Consider the following 17,706-nt stretch of genomic DNA (forward strand, 5'->3'; position numbering starts at 1 on the left):
AGTTCCTTTGACCAAAGAGGAAATAGACGTTGTTATCAAGGATCTCTGCTCTGACAAAGCTCCCGGCCTTGATGTATTTAATACTGGGCTATTACTGCCCCTAATTTCTATAATTTGGCTGAGGATTTTTATCATGAGAGGATAAACACACGGAGTATTAGTTCCTTTTATCACCCTCATCCTCAAGAAGGATTATCTTGTCAAAGCTAGGGATTTTAGGCATATCGTCTATCAGTTGAACTGCCCAGATTTCAAAATATCATTTTCAAACTTGTTCGCATCAATAGATATGGATTTATAAAGAAAATATCAATTTAATATTGTATAGCATGGGCTTATGAATATATATACACCAGTGTTAGCAATCCAAGAAAGAGTTAGTTATTTTGAAACTGGACTTTGAAGAAACTTTTCATATGATTGAACATCAAACTATAAGAGAAATTCTGGAGGTTAGAGGCTTTGGACACAAATGGATGGACATGATCTACTACTCTGGTTTCCTCTCAGTACTTATAAATGGCATCCCTGTGAAGGAAATTTCAATCACGTCATTTTTGTAGCAGATTTTCTATGCCTACTTCAGCACATCATTTAGCTTCCATAATTATTAAAGTTGTTATTTGGTGTTACTCTAGATAGTGTTTGGACGTAAACTACATTGCCCATGGTCCTATAAACTTCTGATCTTATTACAGCTACAAATCATAGACATGGACATATACTTGTGTACCAAAACTGTCATGTGTATATATGGCATCGTCTTAGGAACATAACAGTAAGGAAGCGTACTGTGAGTATATGGCCTACATGTTACTATTCCCAATCAAAGTAAATTGTGCAAAGTCATTGAGGATTGACACAAAATCAACTTGTTATATTTCTACTCCTAATTAGAAGGTCTTTTCCTAGTGTGAAGTCTTTCAAAGCCAGTCCTTCTAACAAAGGGTAAAAAACAGGGTAGCAAGGCAAGATACATGTAAATAGGTGGCAATGCTATAGTAAGAATCCTCCCTCTCTGATGTATACCTTAGAAGATGGATATGCTCATGCTAATTAACTCAATATGCCCATCGATATATTATTTAATCCAGCAAATAGATGCATTCTAAACACATGCATTATTTTGCTAACAAAGCCTAAGACATAATAGTGCAAACATGGCACACCTTCATTCCTGCCAAACGAATAGTCCAAAATTAACTTCCTTTTGTGTCAATTCGACATAGTTTGGGCTATAAAAAATGTTGATGCTCCCACCAGTACTAATTTTGTCATGTTACAGTGGAACATAGCACACTATTACCTGTATATGACTTGAAATGTTAAAAGCAATGCAGATATTTTTAAATCGATGTAGCACTTACAAAAATGTATTAAAATGGAAGCCAAAAAGTTATTGTTGGCATAAACTCAAACACATGGTTGTCAAGATACACAACAATTCACGCCTTATTGATTCACTTGTAATTTTTTTTTATTGAGCTTTTGAGATTCGTTGTACATTATGTATATTTGTATGTGACAAAGATGAAAGTAGAATGTTGATGTTCTTTATTCTTGTTCATTCATGCTTTTTCTTTTTGATACTTCCCTTGCACCGAAAGACTGCTCTTCATGTTTGGTAGCTTTGCTTGTTTTGTCGGAATGTTGATTCATTTCCGTTCCGGCAAATTTCAGGTGCTCCATATGTCCACTTTTTAGTAAATGTCATGCCCAAATTTTCTCTGTTTTAGGAAATGTCGTCTGACGACGAATTCGTTATGTGCGAATACTGCCAAGACAAGCGCGGCCTTTGCGACAGGCCTTTCCTAGTTGATGATAGGTGCTTCAACATCATGCTGGATGAGGACTTCGAATTGGATACAGTAAGTCACAACGACAAGTTTTTTTTGTAATTAAGCATGAATTATTTTGCTTCAACTTATAATTTTTATTTTTTACTATTCTACTAGCGTATCCCCTGCCATGCACGACATTATGTGTTGGATAAGATTGGTTTCAGTACTGAAATAAATATGGAGGTAAAGATAGTTCACTTGAGGACCAAGCATGGTTATACTTTTGCCGTAAACTTGTACAATGCAGACACCTACTCCTTTTTTGAATGCAAAACTTGGGTAGCACTATGCAAGGCTTATGCATTTGAGCCTAATATGCTTATCACCTTTGATATTCGTCCGGAAGATGAAATTGAAGGTAATATCGACATCTGGGTCGATGTGCAGACGCCTCGAGTTCTACCATTATGTGAGTTTCTCAACCACATTTATTAAGTAATTTATATTGTTTATTTAAAAATAGTTGACAACTTATTTCCATTGACAACTTATTTTCATTCTTCAAAAAATGTACGGAAAATGGTAGATAGAACCTATTACTACAATGATGAAGCAGAATTAACTTGTAAGAAGAAACATCATCTTGTCCAATTTATCAGTGATCTTGAGAATTACAATACCTATCAGCTAACTCCCCAACATTATGGTCAATATGTGCCACTAGTGCACGTGGTGAACTACGGTAACATGCATGGAGATTGCATGGCAAGATTTTTTCCTATTACGACATCCATGCATCTTTTACATAAATTCTTGTAAAACTAAACTACATTGCTAGCTACAAAGCGAATACTATGTTTTCCAACAGAAAATCCCGGAAGATTGTGTGCCTCATCTGATGTTACCAAGAGGTCGCGTTGATGTTATGATGATACGACCAGCACGGGTCAGCCTAGGTATCTGATTTACTCCTGTCCATACCGGATTTCTAAAACCGATGAAGTCATGACAATCAAAGATTGAAAAAATGTATGGTCTATCCTAGAGAGCTACTTGGAAGCAACATTGTGTGTAGGCCAAGAATTGGAGACAAGATGATCTCCATTCTCCATAATGGAGAGTCAGGGCCTATCTTGTTTTATGATATTCTACCTAAGCAGAGGAGTAGGTCCTAGGTACAATGTGTTATTATGTGCTACAATGTGATGATGTGCTACAATTTGTTAATGTGATGATGTGCTACAATGTATTAAATAGTATTGGTGGTAATGACTATGATGATTATTAGTTATTTCCGAGATGATGCGATGATGTGCTACAATGCGTTAGAGTTGACGATGTTGATGAGGAGGAGTTGTGATTATGACTAGTGACCAACTTTTGTTATATGATGTCTCATTGACTACGATGATTACTTCTACGTCACTATGTATTGCTATTTTTGAGATGATGTGATGATATTTTATGAAACTATTGTATAGAATATGTATCACTTACTTCTACATCACTTATATTTTGTGCTGTAATGTATTTTGTAACCTGTGCAAATATGAGAAAAGCGATTTTTTTCCTAATACTCATATTAGTGGCGCACCACCTAAAAGTGTGCCATTAGTAACCCACAGCAGTGACGCACTTCTGGGCCTAGTAATGGCGCATCAGGTGGTGCGCCACTGTTATGTAGATTAACAGTGGCGCACCAGCAGTGCGTCATTACTATTTATTAGTAGTGGTGTGATAATAACGGCGCACCTATTGTGCGTCATTAATAGACAAAATAGGTGTGCCACTAATAGCCTTTTTTCTAGTAGTGTAATCTTCTCCTTAGTCTTCTTGTCGCCATCGGGCTTGTTCAAATTTCTTGGGACATCATCATCCCCATCTTCATCCATGTTTGTAAGAGAGCCTCTCTTTGGTGGGATTCTTTGTTGATCAACTTCCACTTCTCCGGAGCAACTCCCAACAATGCTCTAGTTTGAAGAATTTGCCTTTCGAAGCCTCCATGTCTTTGTATCTATGTTGGGTAATCTTGTCCTACACAATGTAAATAAAGTGATGTAATTAATTCTCACGATGCAAATACGATTATGCACAACTTGAACAAAGACAAAACAAATTCACATAGTCAGATTCCACAGCCCACTTGGAGGTGCATTGCGTACTTGCTCCAAGCAAGCTGCCCAAGGACTCCACATAGGCTTGATATTCTCCCAACGCCCTTGAAGCGACCGAAATATGCGTGGAGTCCTATTGAAATACTTTGCCATAATGCGGAAGTATTGATCTTCGATCCTTTGCTAATATCTCTTGAAGGTTTGAGAAGTACCCGTGCATGCATCAAGAGACACCGCACTCCATGCTTGGATCAAAGCTTGATCTTCCAAGATCATGTAGTTCTTTGATCTTTGGCTTTTCTCAGATTTTGATTGTGATTGCTCATACGCTTCCGCTTCGATCTCCGCCAAATCGTCCTCAAAACCATGATCGTCCACGCCGCCCTCCGTTTCATTGTAGTCGAATGCGGCAAACGAGGCTTGATCAATGTCAACGGCATTGGTGTCCAACAAGTTCACGAACTCGGAAGTTGGATTGTATGAACCACGGCTATATTGAACAATTAACCAGTCACGAGCTATCGCAACAAATGGCGAAAACGAAAGGAAATGGCCATGACCGAAGACGCATACCTTCCGGCCATTTCGTCGACCACCTCGCTTGCCGGAGGAGCGGCACCGTTGAACGACATTGCCGGGGCATCTCTTTCCGGGATGGAGTGAGAGGATGAAGGAGGGATGAAGGAGGCGGCTTGTTTGTAGCCGGAATCCTCTTCCTCTTGACGCCCGTGGCCTTGGTGACCTTCCACACTGCAAGCCAAGATCGCGTGGCAGCGCTGGCACCCGGAGCGCGAGCCTTCGCGGCGGGGGTTGCCGGATTTCCGCCCTGCGCGACCACGTTGCCCTGTCGCTTGCGGACAGGCGTGACGCTAGCTTGAGTCACGGCGGGCCCAACATGGCCCGCGACGAGATCCGCCCGAGGGAAGGAGCGTGCGCGACCTCGACGGTGACGGGGGGCAGCAAGGAGGCGTCCATGGCGGCGAGGGACGGCCGTGGAGGATGCACTGGAGCGTGCGGTGGCGAGGCAATGGTGGGGGCGGGTGGGGGGAAAGGTCGCGCGGAAATGTCTCTCCCGCCAAATCTCGCTGCGGATAGGGGTTGAGCTCGGGTCGGCCTCCCAGCCCGTGAAACTAGAGGTTGGGGAGAAGTTTTCCCGTGCCTCGTAAAAATATTTGCGGGCCGGGGGCGGAATGCGGGGTCTGATCGGGCTGGTTTTCCTGTCCCGACCCGTACTTTAACGGTTATTTTGCGGACCGGGATAGGATGTGGGGTCTGCTAGAGTTGCTCTAAGTCCGTTGATATAGAAAACAATATTACTGTTGTATTAGTCTAAGACTACACACCAAACAACCGAAGACAACACTATGGCCAACATGCGTAGACATATTACTCAAATAATGAACGGAACGTTTGATTTCTGGGTGTATATACATCTTATATGTATAAAATTAGCAATCAAAGAAAAATTTAAAAAAATTGAAAATATTTTTAAAACAAATTTGACCTTTCATTGTACTACCTATGTAAACTAATATAAAAGCGTTTAGATCTCTATTGTAGTGATCTAAACTTTCTTATATTAGTTTACGGAGGAAGTACTTGAGAGAAAAACTTCATAAAAAGAAAACTACATGTTAACGTCTTTTCAAAAAATATAAATTTTCGATCAAAATAATGTAAATTGTGACATATAATAACAAATAAATATTGTTTTTTTTTTTGCCCAAAAGTCAATGTTGGTTATTTTCTTCATGAATTTTTGATACTAGTGCAAAGACAAGTCAACTTTAATAAAAAAATTGAAATATTTTAATTTTTTATTTAATTAAAAAAATTCATTATATAAGATTTTATACAACCAGAAACAAAAGTGTATTCCTATCAAATAATGCACTGAGTTGCATACGCCTAGTAGTTCACCCAAACAAGTAGTCAAGCTAACAAAGAAATAAAAGGCAGGAAATTAATTCATCAACAATCAATTGTAACGTGGTTTGAAGATGGATGCACGCATATACCTAAAATTTGTATATGCACAAGTGCATGGTTTTTTATATACAAATGCTGTATTTTGTTGACTCACAATATCACATCAAGGGAATGCGAATGCGGGCATGTGCACTTTATTTCTTAAAAGGTTAAATATTACATCTGGTTTCTGCATAATTAAGATACACACAATCAAACTAAATTTAGTCTGATAAAGAAATAAGAAGACGAAATACAAGTATTCATGAAAAGACTGTATGACGCCTAATTAAACCGTTAAAAGGACAGTCTTAAGATCATATGCCGCCATTCATGTTGGGTAAAAATATTCTTCGCCGTGTTTTTTAAACATGTACATATCTTCGTAAATAGGTCTCAATACTTCACACATTGTAAAGACGATCATGAATGAAACGTACCGGTACATCTGTAAAAGCCACCTAGTCATTTCATATCACACGTACCCAGATCCCAGAAGAAGCCTGCAGAATATCCAAATGTATTAATCTATTTTGAACTTACAAAATATCCAAATGTATATTGCATGGATAAGCACGCACGTAACCAAATGCTAGAAAATGTCTGCATTTATAATTTTCACAGCCTTCGAGTTCTGAAGCGCTAGCTGGTGGAGAAGGCAAGGTGGTACACCTGTACATAGAAACACTCCACCCCCTAACGTATAGCTTCAATCTAAACGTTCCGAATGGGCTACATGTTTTTAAATTTGAAATGCCTCATTCAGTTGTTAGACTCATGACATCCATTCTCCAATGCCATGACTTGCATACACCTCGTAGTGCATCCAAAAGGTTCGAAGATAGATGCACATACCTCTAACTTGTATGTGCATGAGTAGAAGCATCTTTGGGTTATACTTCCTCCATCGCATAATATAGAACGTTTTTTGCAAGATGTTTTGGCTTGCAAAAACACCTTATTATATTATGAGGGTGGAGGGAGTAATTCTTATATGATTTATATAGCTTATACTCCCTCCGTCCCACATTAAGTGATTTGTGTTTTCTTCCGAGATATCCCAAAACAAACTCATGAGTTTGTCCTTTGGACTAACCAGAATCCACAAGAACTTTGGAGGAATTTTAACATGGGCACAAGGAGTCACATGCTTTTTTTTTTGGATGGACCTGCTCTCCCTTCAAATTAATGCATAATTCATGTTTTGGTTTCATGTATGATTCAACAAGCCATGGCGTCATAATACTATGATTTTCTCTATTTCTATGTCCGCAGAGTTTCACGTTACAAAGAGACAAGTACAAGTTCCTTTGTGCAACCCGCTATTGGTATACAAATATTCAAACATAGGCTGAACAAACCATGGATAATATATATTTTTGTTTAGAGATATTTCAAGAAGATGTACTTGGACAACAAAGGAGAGCCATAGAATGAGCGCCCCACAAACGTCTGAAAAATAGCCGGCGACAATGCAATCACACAATCTGTTGGTACGTTCTAGCTCTACACGCACTTGTTAGACGAACATATCTGAATTCCTCCATGCGTAGATGAACACGATTGGTCGGTACATTAAGGTCTTATGCCCTAAGTAGCATATGCATACTAACAAAGTACTAAAAGGTAGGAAATTAATTCATCAACAATCATTTGTATTGTGGTTCAGAGATGGATGCACACATATACCTAAAATTTTGTATATGTAGGAGTGCATGCATTTTTAAAAAAAGAGTGTATTTTGTTGACGTACAATGTCGCGTCATGGGAATCCAAATGCCGGCCTCTACGCACTACACATGATGCACACAACCAAGCCAATACGAAAGCACACACCATAAAAAACAAAAAAGATGACCGTTGAAAGGCCCATCAAAGCTAACTACAACAACCACCATCATCAACCACCGCCAAATGATATCACTCGACTGGAAGTGAGGCATTGAAAAAAAGCACTCCAAGAAGGGATGAAGAATGAGTGTCGCCGCTAGATCCATCCACGGGAGGCTAGATCATTGGTTTTCACCCTGAAGAGGATTCCTAAGTAAACTCCGTATAATGCCTTTAACAAGGAAATGGTGTGGAGCACCTCCATTGTCAGAGTCAACCTAATCAGGCCCGACCTAGAGATTTCACTCCGTAGCTCGAAACCGTATAGTCGAAGCACCACCAAACCAAAGTCACCCTATGTTGTAGCCCCCACTTCCAATGGATAAGTCACTGTTACATGTCAGATCATCATGCTTCGGTAGTCGTAGCCCTGATGTGGAAATAACATGCATATTTGTATTATATAATTTCGTATGATTTCTATAGTTTGTAGTGTTTCCTTCTACCACCGCTTGAAACAAATGCATGAATTCATCCTATGGAATCAGCACAATCCATAAGAAGTTTCGAGGAATTTTGACATGAGCACAAGCCACATGTTTTTTTTGCATTAACCAACTCTCCCTTCAGATTACTTTTGAATTCACGTGAATCATCAAAATAGCATTTTAGAAAACCCATGTGGGCGGTTTAATGTATGATTCAACAAGTCATGTGACATGTTAATACTTTTTCTTGTACTTCTATGTTCTTAGAATTTTTGTGTTGCAAGAGACAAAAACAAGTCATTTTGTGCAGCCCTTATTGGTACACGGCAATTCAAACATAGGCAAAACAAATCATGGATAATATTATTTATTTTAGAGACATTTTTTGGGATATTTCAAGAAGATGTACTTGGACAGCAAAGGAGAGCCATAGAACAAGTGTTGCACAAGGGTCTGAAAAATAGCTGGCGACAATGCAATCACACAATCTGTTGGTACGTTCTAGCTCTATAGGCACTTGTTGGATGGACCTATCTAAATTCCTCCGTGCGTAGATGAACACGATTGGCTGGTACATCACGGCCTTTCAATTCCCATGGTTGATTGTGTGCTGTGTTGGAATCTTGGTGGCAACATGTAACTAGCTAGAGAATTATCTTCGGCAAAGATAAGTCTACAAATGTTACCTGCAGCAATTATGTATATAAAATCTCTAACATATTAATTGGTCAGGATACGTCCATATCTCGGTAATATATGTCGCCCAAGCATAAGAAGTATATCCCACATATGTTCATGTCCATTTCATAGATGTTTTGAAACGGAAAAATGTCATCGTCTCTCTTTTTTCTACATTTCTTTAAGAACCAACGTTCAAGGATTATACCGCAAATGCAAATCCTGTAATGAGAAGAGATTTTTAGGAACTACTAGCCATCATTAGATACTTTGTAGCGTAAAAAAGATGAGATGAAATATCCTGGTCCTACAAAAAGATCCAGCCAGCCCTACCTGATGTGCCCTACAAGGGACAAAAAATAAAAATAACCTCATCCTAAACAAGAGAGGGGAGGATTTATTTGGTTGGCTGGGAATGGCTCAACCGGCCCCTCCCCTCTATCATTAGCGATTGATCCATGGGGACACAACGTATGGAGCATGCCTACCACACAATCCAGTTCCTAAATATACCATAAAAAAAAAGCCCAACGTCAAAAGGCGAGGGCCACGAACAGGAAAGGCACACGGTCGTGGTAAATCTTCATCGTCCATCTACCAGCCTCGATTCAAAGATAAATGTCCGTTTGTAACGCATGATTTTCACAAAGTGCACCACCACTGAACTCCAAAACAGTGAATCACATGGCAGATGTTACATGGTTGAAAGTTCGTGACAAAGCTTAAATCCTGCTTCGTCCGAACCGTTTGCCGTACCAGGCATGCACTCATGGATCGAAACCATCCAAGTCGTGCAACTCAGATCCCAAATAATCCGTACGCACAGACAAAAAAAAAGTAAAAAAGCTCTGTGTGTGTGCCCGTGTAATATCAAACCTCTCTCTCTCTTTTCTAACAAAAAAAAAATCTATGTGTCTCTGTGTTGGGCCAACCATGGTGAGCCATGCATGCATGCAAGGGTCCAAGATCCGGCGGGGCCCGCGGCGTTCCATGGCTTCACGTGAAAAGGTTGGTTGCCGCCGATAAAAGGGCCGCCGCCACGTAGGCCTGGGGAAATCCGGCGGGGCCAATGGGAGGGCGCCGCGTCAGCGGATAAGCAGGGATTATAGGGGTTTCTTCCCTGCTCGCCGTTGGGAGGTCCGTCCACTTGCCGGGTAGATTCGGATCAGTAGATGGCGGGCAATCAGATGATGATAGCGTGTACCAGCGCGGCACGGATTTACCGATATGCCCTCGCCCTCCTGTCCATTATTTCTGGTGGTTGCAACCTCCGGGCATGGCAAAAGCTCAACGGAACGTGTATCGTTGTGATCGTAGGTTGATTGTTGGTGATTGGGTTTGAAAAGTTTATACGGGTATATCATACAAGCTTTCGCAATTTCAATCCAAGTTTGAGTGTCGACGCGGCGTTTTGGCGCTATGATTTCGTAGAAGCTTTCACAATTTCAATCCAAGTTTGAGAAAATTGCTCCCTCAATTTTCATCCAGAGCAGAGTATTTTTTCTTTCTTTCTTTGAGGGTGGGAGCAGAGTAATTCATATGCAGTGACAATCGATAGTAGTAACATTTACCAGCCATTGGTTGAATCCCATCTTTTGTCTTGTAAGCAAAGGAGAAATGAAGGGAGATAAACTACTACGTACATAGTAAATGCAACCACACTTGTTCAACAAAAGACACTGAATGGTACGAGGAGGAGAACAAAAATAATATGCTGGCTGTTACCAAATTAAAATTAGTATAAGTAGAACATCGGACGCAAAGAGGACAATCCGGACAAAAGTGGAAGTACTTGACATTTCACCTAAAAAAACACATATGGGAACGAATGCTTCAAACATTTTGCTTTCTATCCAGCACAAGAGGCATGCGGACAAGGTGTGTTAGTCCAAAAAGGCAATCGTTAAGTAATGCTTAGCCGCACGCATGTTCCATTGGCCAGTGCCGTCTCTAGAGGAAAAGAAATACTCTATTCGATTTAGCACATGTTTTTTTTTTCTTAATATTCCCCTTCTGTTGATGTTCCAATAATAAAAATGTATGAGTGGGCTTCATGCCAAAAGCCATGAAAATATACTGATTATACTACTCAAGATCTTGTAATTACATGCTTTCTGTTCCCCCCAAATGATTTTTTTGTTGTTCAAGTCTTCACCAGCAGGCCAAAAGTAAATGTAACAATTGACCGGCTTTCTTGTGACTTTAGGAGCCATGGCAAGCACAGGGCAAATTGGTCTCACGCTCTCCACTTATCCACTGCAAATCTCAGATGACACAACAAGATTCCAACACATGTACATGTACGTACCACCTAGAGAGAGAGTGGGGAGAAGCAAAGGAGAGAGGGAGAGGGAGGGGCCAGCCTGCGGTGGGTCCCACGGGCCAGAGGGAGGGAGAGCGACCTCATGAGAGTGAGCCTTGTCTCTTCCCCCAGCTCTAGGCTCTCTAAAACCCCACCCCCCTCCTCCCTCCCCTTGAACCCTTTCTTCCTCCTCCCCCACCGCCTCCAATCCCCCGCAATTCCCTCCCTCTCTCTCTCTAGCCTTCCCGTAGGATTAGCTAGCATTGCTCCTCTCTCCCCTCCGTCCATCTCCAATCCCAAAGACACAGCTGCTAGCTCGCAGAATTCATACCCTGGCTCTGTTCCTGCTCTGTTCTTGCTGGCTCTGCTCCTGGCTTGACCTCTTCTCCTTGCCACGGACAGAGGAGTACGTCGCAGAGTCCTTCCGCCCGTCCCCTATTTTGTTCTTGGTGCCTCTTTTCATATATACAGAGCTCGAGTCGAGTCCTTCCCAGGTGGGGGCAGGGGCGGCCATTGGTTTCCCTTTCCTCTTTGGAGTCTGCCCATGTCCCAAGGTCTCTGCTGCGACTCTGCTTAGCTCCCTCCGAAAAGATAGGAAGAAAAAATTGCCGTTTCCTCGCTACCTTTTGCTCCGTCTTCCTCTCCGTCTCGCAGCTTTCATCGGCCGGGAAGGAAGGGAATTCCTCGGTTCCCGCGCTGTCTTTCGGGGTTTAGGGGTTTAGGAATTCTTCACTCGCTTCTTGTGGAGCTGTGGTGGTGGTGGCGGTGGTGGAATTGATTGATCGGCCGGCGAAGAAGAGCTGGAATAAATTCTTGGTTTGAGCGGCGGCGGTGGTGGTGGTGGTTGAGGGGGCATTGGCGATGACGTCGTCTTGCATACCGACGGGGCTGCGGCTGGACCTGGACATGGTGAAGGCGGCGGCGTCCCCCGGGGCGCACTCGTCGCCGCTGCGGCCGGCGCACTCCTCGCCGTCCTCCACGCTCTCGGAGGCCTCCAACGCGTCCTCCTCGGCCACCTCCGTCTCGCTCAAGCGCGCGCGGGCGCCGCGGAAGCGGCCCAACCAGGCCTACAACGAGGCCGCCGCGCTGCTCGCCTCCATCCACCCCTCCGTCTTCCCCGTCAAGAAGAGCCCCAAGACGGCCACGGCGCCGCGGCCACCGCCGCTCTCGGGCCTCGCCGTGGCCTTCGGCGCCGCCGCGTCCTCCTCCGACCTCCTCCCGCCGCTCCCCGTCCTGTCCGACGCCGCATTCCTCCTCCGCGACCACGCGGCCTCGCCCTCGCCGCGGCCGCCGCAGAGCCCGTCCATCGACGCCTGCAAGAACTGCTCGTCACCGACGCCCGTCAGCAGCGCGTTCCGGGAGTTCCGCGACCCGGCGCCGTCGCCGGCCAGCCCCGACACCGCCACCGACGAGCCCGGCGAGCTCGACTTCGACGACGACGGCTTCGACGCCGAGTCCATCCTCGACGTCGACGAGGCCGCGGCCGGCGGCGCTGCCGAGGGCATCGACGGCATCATGGGGAGCCTCACCATGGAGGCCAACACGGCCACCGCCACGTCCGACGACTCCATCCTGTCCAGCTCCGGCATACACCCCTACCTCAGGAGCCTCATGGTGGTCGGTCTCGCTGGCCGGTTCGAGCTCGGCCTCGGCTCCCGGCAAAGCACCCGCCCCAACCTCAACCGTGCCCTCAAGCGGCGGGACGACGACGGGGCCTGGTGGATGTGGCCTGCTGTGCCGGTGAAGGACATCACGGTCACACCACCGACGCCACCGCAAGAACCGGCAGCGGCAGTGTCGAACACCGCAATGCCGCCGCCGGCGTCGGCAGCACCAGAGAAGAAGAAGAGCAAGAAGAAGAAGAAGGTGAAGATGGAGAAGGTGCTGGCCAAGGAGGAGGAGCTGGCCAATGCGAAATGCGAGGAGGGGGCCGATGGAACAGTGGATGCGGCGGACGGCAACGGGGACGATGACGGCGCGCCGACAAAGGCACCGAAGACCGGTTTGGGGCTGAAGCTGGACACCGACGACGTGCTCAAGGAGTGGTCCGGCAAGGGGTCTATGTTCGCCGAGGGCAGCGGGCCCGATTCGTCGGAGTCTGCCGCCGAAGTGCGGGTGAGTACCCTTGCTTCCCTGAATTTTTTCCTCTTGCGTGCAGCAGGACAGTGCAACATAATTTTTCTTTTCGAATTTTTATCCAAGTCAGAACAAGTCTCACTTAAAAAACACGAAATTTGGCATGCCCTGTAGATGATGTGTACCTCTTCTATGGCACTAGTTCAGATAAATCACGGAGACATGTGTTCAAATTGATATGTGATGCTCTGAAGTCTGAATACGTTCTCTGATAGAAGACTCTAGTTCAGTACCACTGCCATAATTAAATTTTGGTGTGGCTCATGGCTTCAATTTTGTATAGCTCAATTTTACCTCTACATGCCCATTATTCGGATAAATAGGCTCCTTTTACTAGGAAAAAACAGAAGAATTTTACCTCTTCTGAATTGCTTTCTTCGGCAAAGAAAAAGGGACACCCCACAACTAGAAACCACATGCTTGATAAGCTGATATGCAACTGCCATTTGTGGAACTGGTATCAGCTATTAAGCCCATAATAAACTACTAGGAAAATTGTTTATCCAACTGATGGTCCCTCGCAATGCCACAACTCACAAGAAGTACCCAGTCCTGTACTACTGCATATCTGTAAGTACACACCTTTTAAGGGTACCACTAATACTCCAGTAACTAACTCGTAAAATGGAAGTACCAAAAATAGTTTATAAGGAAAAATAACTAAATAGTGAGCCCCAGCAAACCTAATACTTACTCTCTCAGTTCCTACATATAAGTCTTTCTAGAGATTTTACTAGTGAACTACGTACGAATCAAAATGAGTGAATTTACGCTCTAAAATATGTCTATATACATTCGTATGTAGTCATCTAGTAGAATCTCTAAAAAAGACTTATATTTAGGAACGGACGAAGTAAATTTCATGAGCTGAATTTAGCTCCAGGTCCAGTGAACACATGAGTTTTGTTTATTTTTACATTGTACTAAACTTGTGCGTGAATAACGGTAGAAATTTTTCTATAGAAAAATAACTGTTACAAATTGGATAAACTAGATTCAACCATTCCATTATGCTCAATTATTCAAGAGTGGACCACAGGCAATTGAGCCTGGAGATTTTCTGCCATAGATTACATGCTTGTCTTGTTGCTGAGAGCCTGAGAGTCACTTGGGCTAATATTTGGTGCCTTTTGGGCCAGTGATAGAGCAGCTGCAACAAACTGTTAGCCCCAATTCAGTTGGCTTTTCTGCAATTTGCTCTGATAGATAGCAAGACTTGCAGCTGTCATAAGTGGCAAGAATCATTATGCAGATCTGTCCAGCTTGTTTGTAGTTTGTACTTTGGACACACAATGGCATCATTACTTACCCTGCTAGTTACGACACGTTTAAAAACAATGTAAAAACTATGAACATGTTTTACATTTCTTTTCTTGGATTCCTGAATGACAAGATACTCTTAGACTCTTACTGATTAAGGATGGATCCTTGTTGCAGGCCAAACTTGCAGACATCGACTTGTTTCCTGAGAACGGGTCTGGTGGCATCAGGGAAGCAAGGGTGATGAGGTACAAGGAGAAGCGGCGCAACCGGCTCTTTTCGAAGAAGATCCGGTACCAGGTGCGGAAGGTGAACGCCGACTGCCGGCCTCGGATGAAGGCAAGCACTACTAGAACTGATGCTTGAAAGAATAAAAAGTTCCATAATATTTGTAAGCCAAGCACTGGAAAAGCTCACTTCCTCACACCAGACCACCATCACCCACACATTTACTTTGTCGAATCAGGGTTTACTAACGATCTCCGTTGTTTTTTGTCATTTCAGGGAAGGTTTGTTAGGAGCCCATCTCTTCTGCAGCAAGCCCTGGAGGAAGAGAGCTAGATATAGTGATACTTCTTGCTAGCCTTTAAATGGACACCTCTTTTTGGCCCTTTTTAGCTTCTCCCGTTAGCTCAGAGACCTCAGTGAGTGAGAATTTTTTGTTCCCTCCCTTCTTTTTTCTTTTCTTTTCTTTGTGTTTCGGAGTTTTGCTTTGCGGACAGAGGAGGATAGAGATGCCCGGTTGCCATGGGGATCAGAGATCAGGTCAGGTCAGGTCACATAGTTTTATATTTCAGGTTTACATGTGAGGTAAAGGAAGGAAATAAAGTGATGTTAGAATATTTTAAACTCATATATCCAGCAATATGTTGTGCACAGATGGTGCTGTTTCATCCATTTTCACCTCTCTGAAATGACTTGCTCAATCGGTGCATCGCATCGAAAAAATGCACATCACGTGTTACTTGGAAATATGAAACATCACCTGGAAATTCAAGTGACTCGGATTAGAATCGCGTATGTATGGGTCATAGCTCACAGGGATCGCTGGCGGTGAGAGAATTTTGGCGGCGCCACCACCATTGTCTTTTGGACCCAGCCGCTCGTCTCCTCTTGGATCTCGTGGGAGTGGAGAATTGTAGAAGAAGGTGGATTCACTAAGCCTCGCTGTGAGGAGGAGGGAGTTGTTTCTGAAGGAGGAGGGGGTGGATGCGAGACGAAGAGGGGGTGGATGCGAGACGAAGCAAATACGGGGCCATTTCAAAAATAATACATCCCCGTGGTGTTTGGGTAAGCCTCGATCTGAAGCCGTCTAGATCTGATTCGATGACCTGAGAAAACTTGGGAGGTGGGTTCTTCCTTCCATTTCGAAAATAATAATTCCGCCTCTCACACCATCACCGGCCTTGCGCTGTTAAAAAATCCTTTTACTTGAAGCACCATAATTTGTTGGTGTGGGAGCAAGGAGAGTCCTCGATCTATTAGATGAAGTTGTAGCTTTCCCCAATTTGGGAATTATGGGTAGTTTTTAGTTGTTTGTCGCTTTGACCCTTCCGACTGCGTTGGTGGCGGCGCTAAATAAAGGCATCCTTGGCGATGCCAGTTCAACGAGTAAGGTTCCCTCGAGTCTCTTCATCTCGATGGTGTCATCTATGATGGAGGGGTCATTTTCCCACCTATAGTTCTGGCGGGTGAGATTATGGTCTAAGGGTTTGGTTGCGTCACTACTAGGGAAAACTCTAGCAGTAGCGCCTGTTTTTGGACTATGAGTAGCGCGGGTGCCCGTGTTACTGCTAATGCGTTTATTTAGCGCCGTGTATGATCTTCAGGACGAAGATTGAAGGTTATTTCCATATGATCTCCCAGACGAAGATTGAAGGTTATTTCCATATGATCTTCAGGACGAAGATGGAAGGTTATTTCCATATGATCCTTGGAAATAATCTTCGATCTTCATCCCTACCTTAAATACGATATTCAGGACAAAGATTGAAGGTTATTTCCATATCCTCCTGAAATCCATATGCCTTGGCTAGAGCTTGCCAATTTGAGCATCCTAATTATGTATTATTAACTGCATTCATTACTTTGACTATAAATGTGTGACCATGTTTAGTCCTCAGGTTAGCTCCCCTCGTCGCCATACTCTCGTGGTCGTCGAAACCGAGCCTCTCCAAGACATACCTTCTTGCATGGCAGGGGATGAACTAGTCGGATTGTATAAAACATAAATTACACTTTGAAGCAAAGAAACAAAACTCATGCTTAATTACGAAAAAACACTTGCCATCGTTGCGTACCGTACAAACAACGAAGGTCTCGTCAAGCTTGATGGTGAAGAACATGCCGTCTCGCAGGTGAGCCGTGTCGCACAAACCCCGATCGTCGCCGTAGAGTTCACACTCCCAATCATCGTCACACATTTCGCGTGTTCATGATTCAAAAATTTGTCATGACCATTATTAAAATAAGACATATTGAGCGCCTGAAAATTGTCGGAACGGAAATGAATCAACATTCCGGCAAAACATATGATGAGGACATCAACGCCGTTGTTACCCCCACAACCCTAGCTGCTATACACACTCGACCAGTTACTAGAGCTCGCGCACGCCAATTGAATTACCATGTACTTTCGTTTCTTGGAAATAATTCTAATATTCATGAACATATGATGTTGCCTAAGTTGGATACTTTTGTTGTACTTACGAATGAAGGACCTAGCATGGACAAGAAGGATATCCGTTGGAGCGGGATCAAGCATGGAGAAGAAGGTGCACGCACGGGAAAGAACAATGGAGCTTCCATTGATGATTTCACACTTTAAAGCCACCATAAGGAGAGCATGAAGGCTTGGACGAAATATTCAAGACGCCACTTTATAAATTTCGTCCATAGGCTATTATAGGTATTGCGCCACCTTATTTTTGGGTTAGGCCCATGTAATTTCGAAATACCATATTATAGGCTGTTTTTAGAGTCCGTATGTGGTGGGGAACCGAGTTTAGGACTGTTTTCGGACCCCTCCTCCAAGGGTCACGAAATTCGCTCTCTATTCCCTCATATATACAGCCCTTAGGGCACCATTTAGACTTGGGTTTTGTTTAGATTACAAGTTCGCCATAGCTGCAACTTCACGTTCTTCGTTT

At 43.6% G+C, this 17,706-nt stretch overlaps 1 protein-coding gene across 2 annotated transcripts; it reads left to right on the forward strand.

Moving 5' to 3' along the window:
- The first annotated feature begins 11,337 nt into the window (after window positions 1–11,337).
- Window positions 11,338–15,410, forward strand: LOC123404396 (protein CHLOROPLAST IMPORT APPARATUS 2). 2 transcript variants are annotated; one of them, XM_045098316.1, is made up of 3 exons: window positions 11,338–13,276; window positions 14,735–14,896; window positions 15,062–15,410. In XM_045098316.1, the coding sequence occupies exons 1-3, from the start codon at window positions 12,023–12,025 to the stop codon at window positions 15,116–15,118; spliced, it is 1,473 nt and encodes a 490-aa protein (XP_044954251.1). In that variant the 5' UTR covers window positions 11,338–12,022; the 3' UTR covers window positions 15,119–15,410. The 2 variants fall into 2 exon arrangements, with proteins under 2 accessions (XP_044954251.1, XP_044954252.1); XM_045098317.1 differs by having other exon boundaries at window positions 14,735–14,948; window positions 15,062–15,154.
- The last annotated feature ends 2,296 nt before the right edge of the window (window positions 15,411–17,706 follow it).

This window comes from Hordeum vulgare, chromosome 6H (genome assembly GCF_904849725.1).
Source record: "Hordeum vulgare subsp. vulgare chromosome 6H, MorexV3_pseudomolecules_assembly, whole genome shotgun sequence".
Taxonomy (NCBI): Eukaryota; Viridiplantae; Streptophyta; class Magnoliopsida; order Poales; family Poaceae; genus Hordeum; species Hordeum vulgare.

What these genes read in the sequence shown, in the direction of transcription:
- LOC123404396 (XM_045098316.1), top strand. Translation starts at nt 12,023, where the DNA reads ATGACGTCGTCTTGCATACCGACGGGGCTGCGGCTGGACCTGGACATG. An exon ending in AGTCTGCCGCCGAAGTGCGG is followed by an intron (nt 13,277 to 14,734) that starts GTGAGTACCCTT and finishes TCCTTGTTGCAG; the next exon opens with GCCAAACTTGCAGACATCGA. An exon ending in ACTGCCGGCCTCGGATGAAG is followed by an intron (nt 14,897 to 15,061) that starts GCAAGCACTACT and finishes TTGTCATTTCAG; the next exon opens with GGAAGGTTTGTTAGGAGCCC.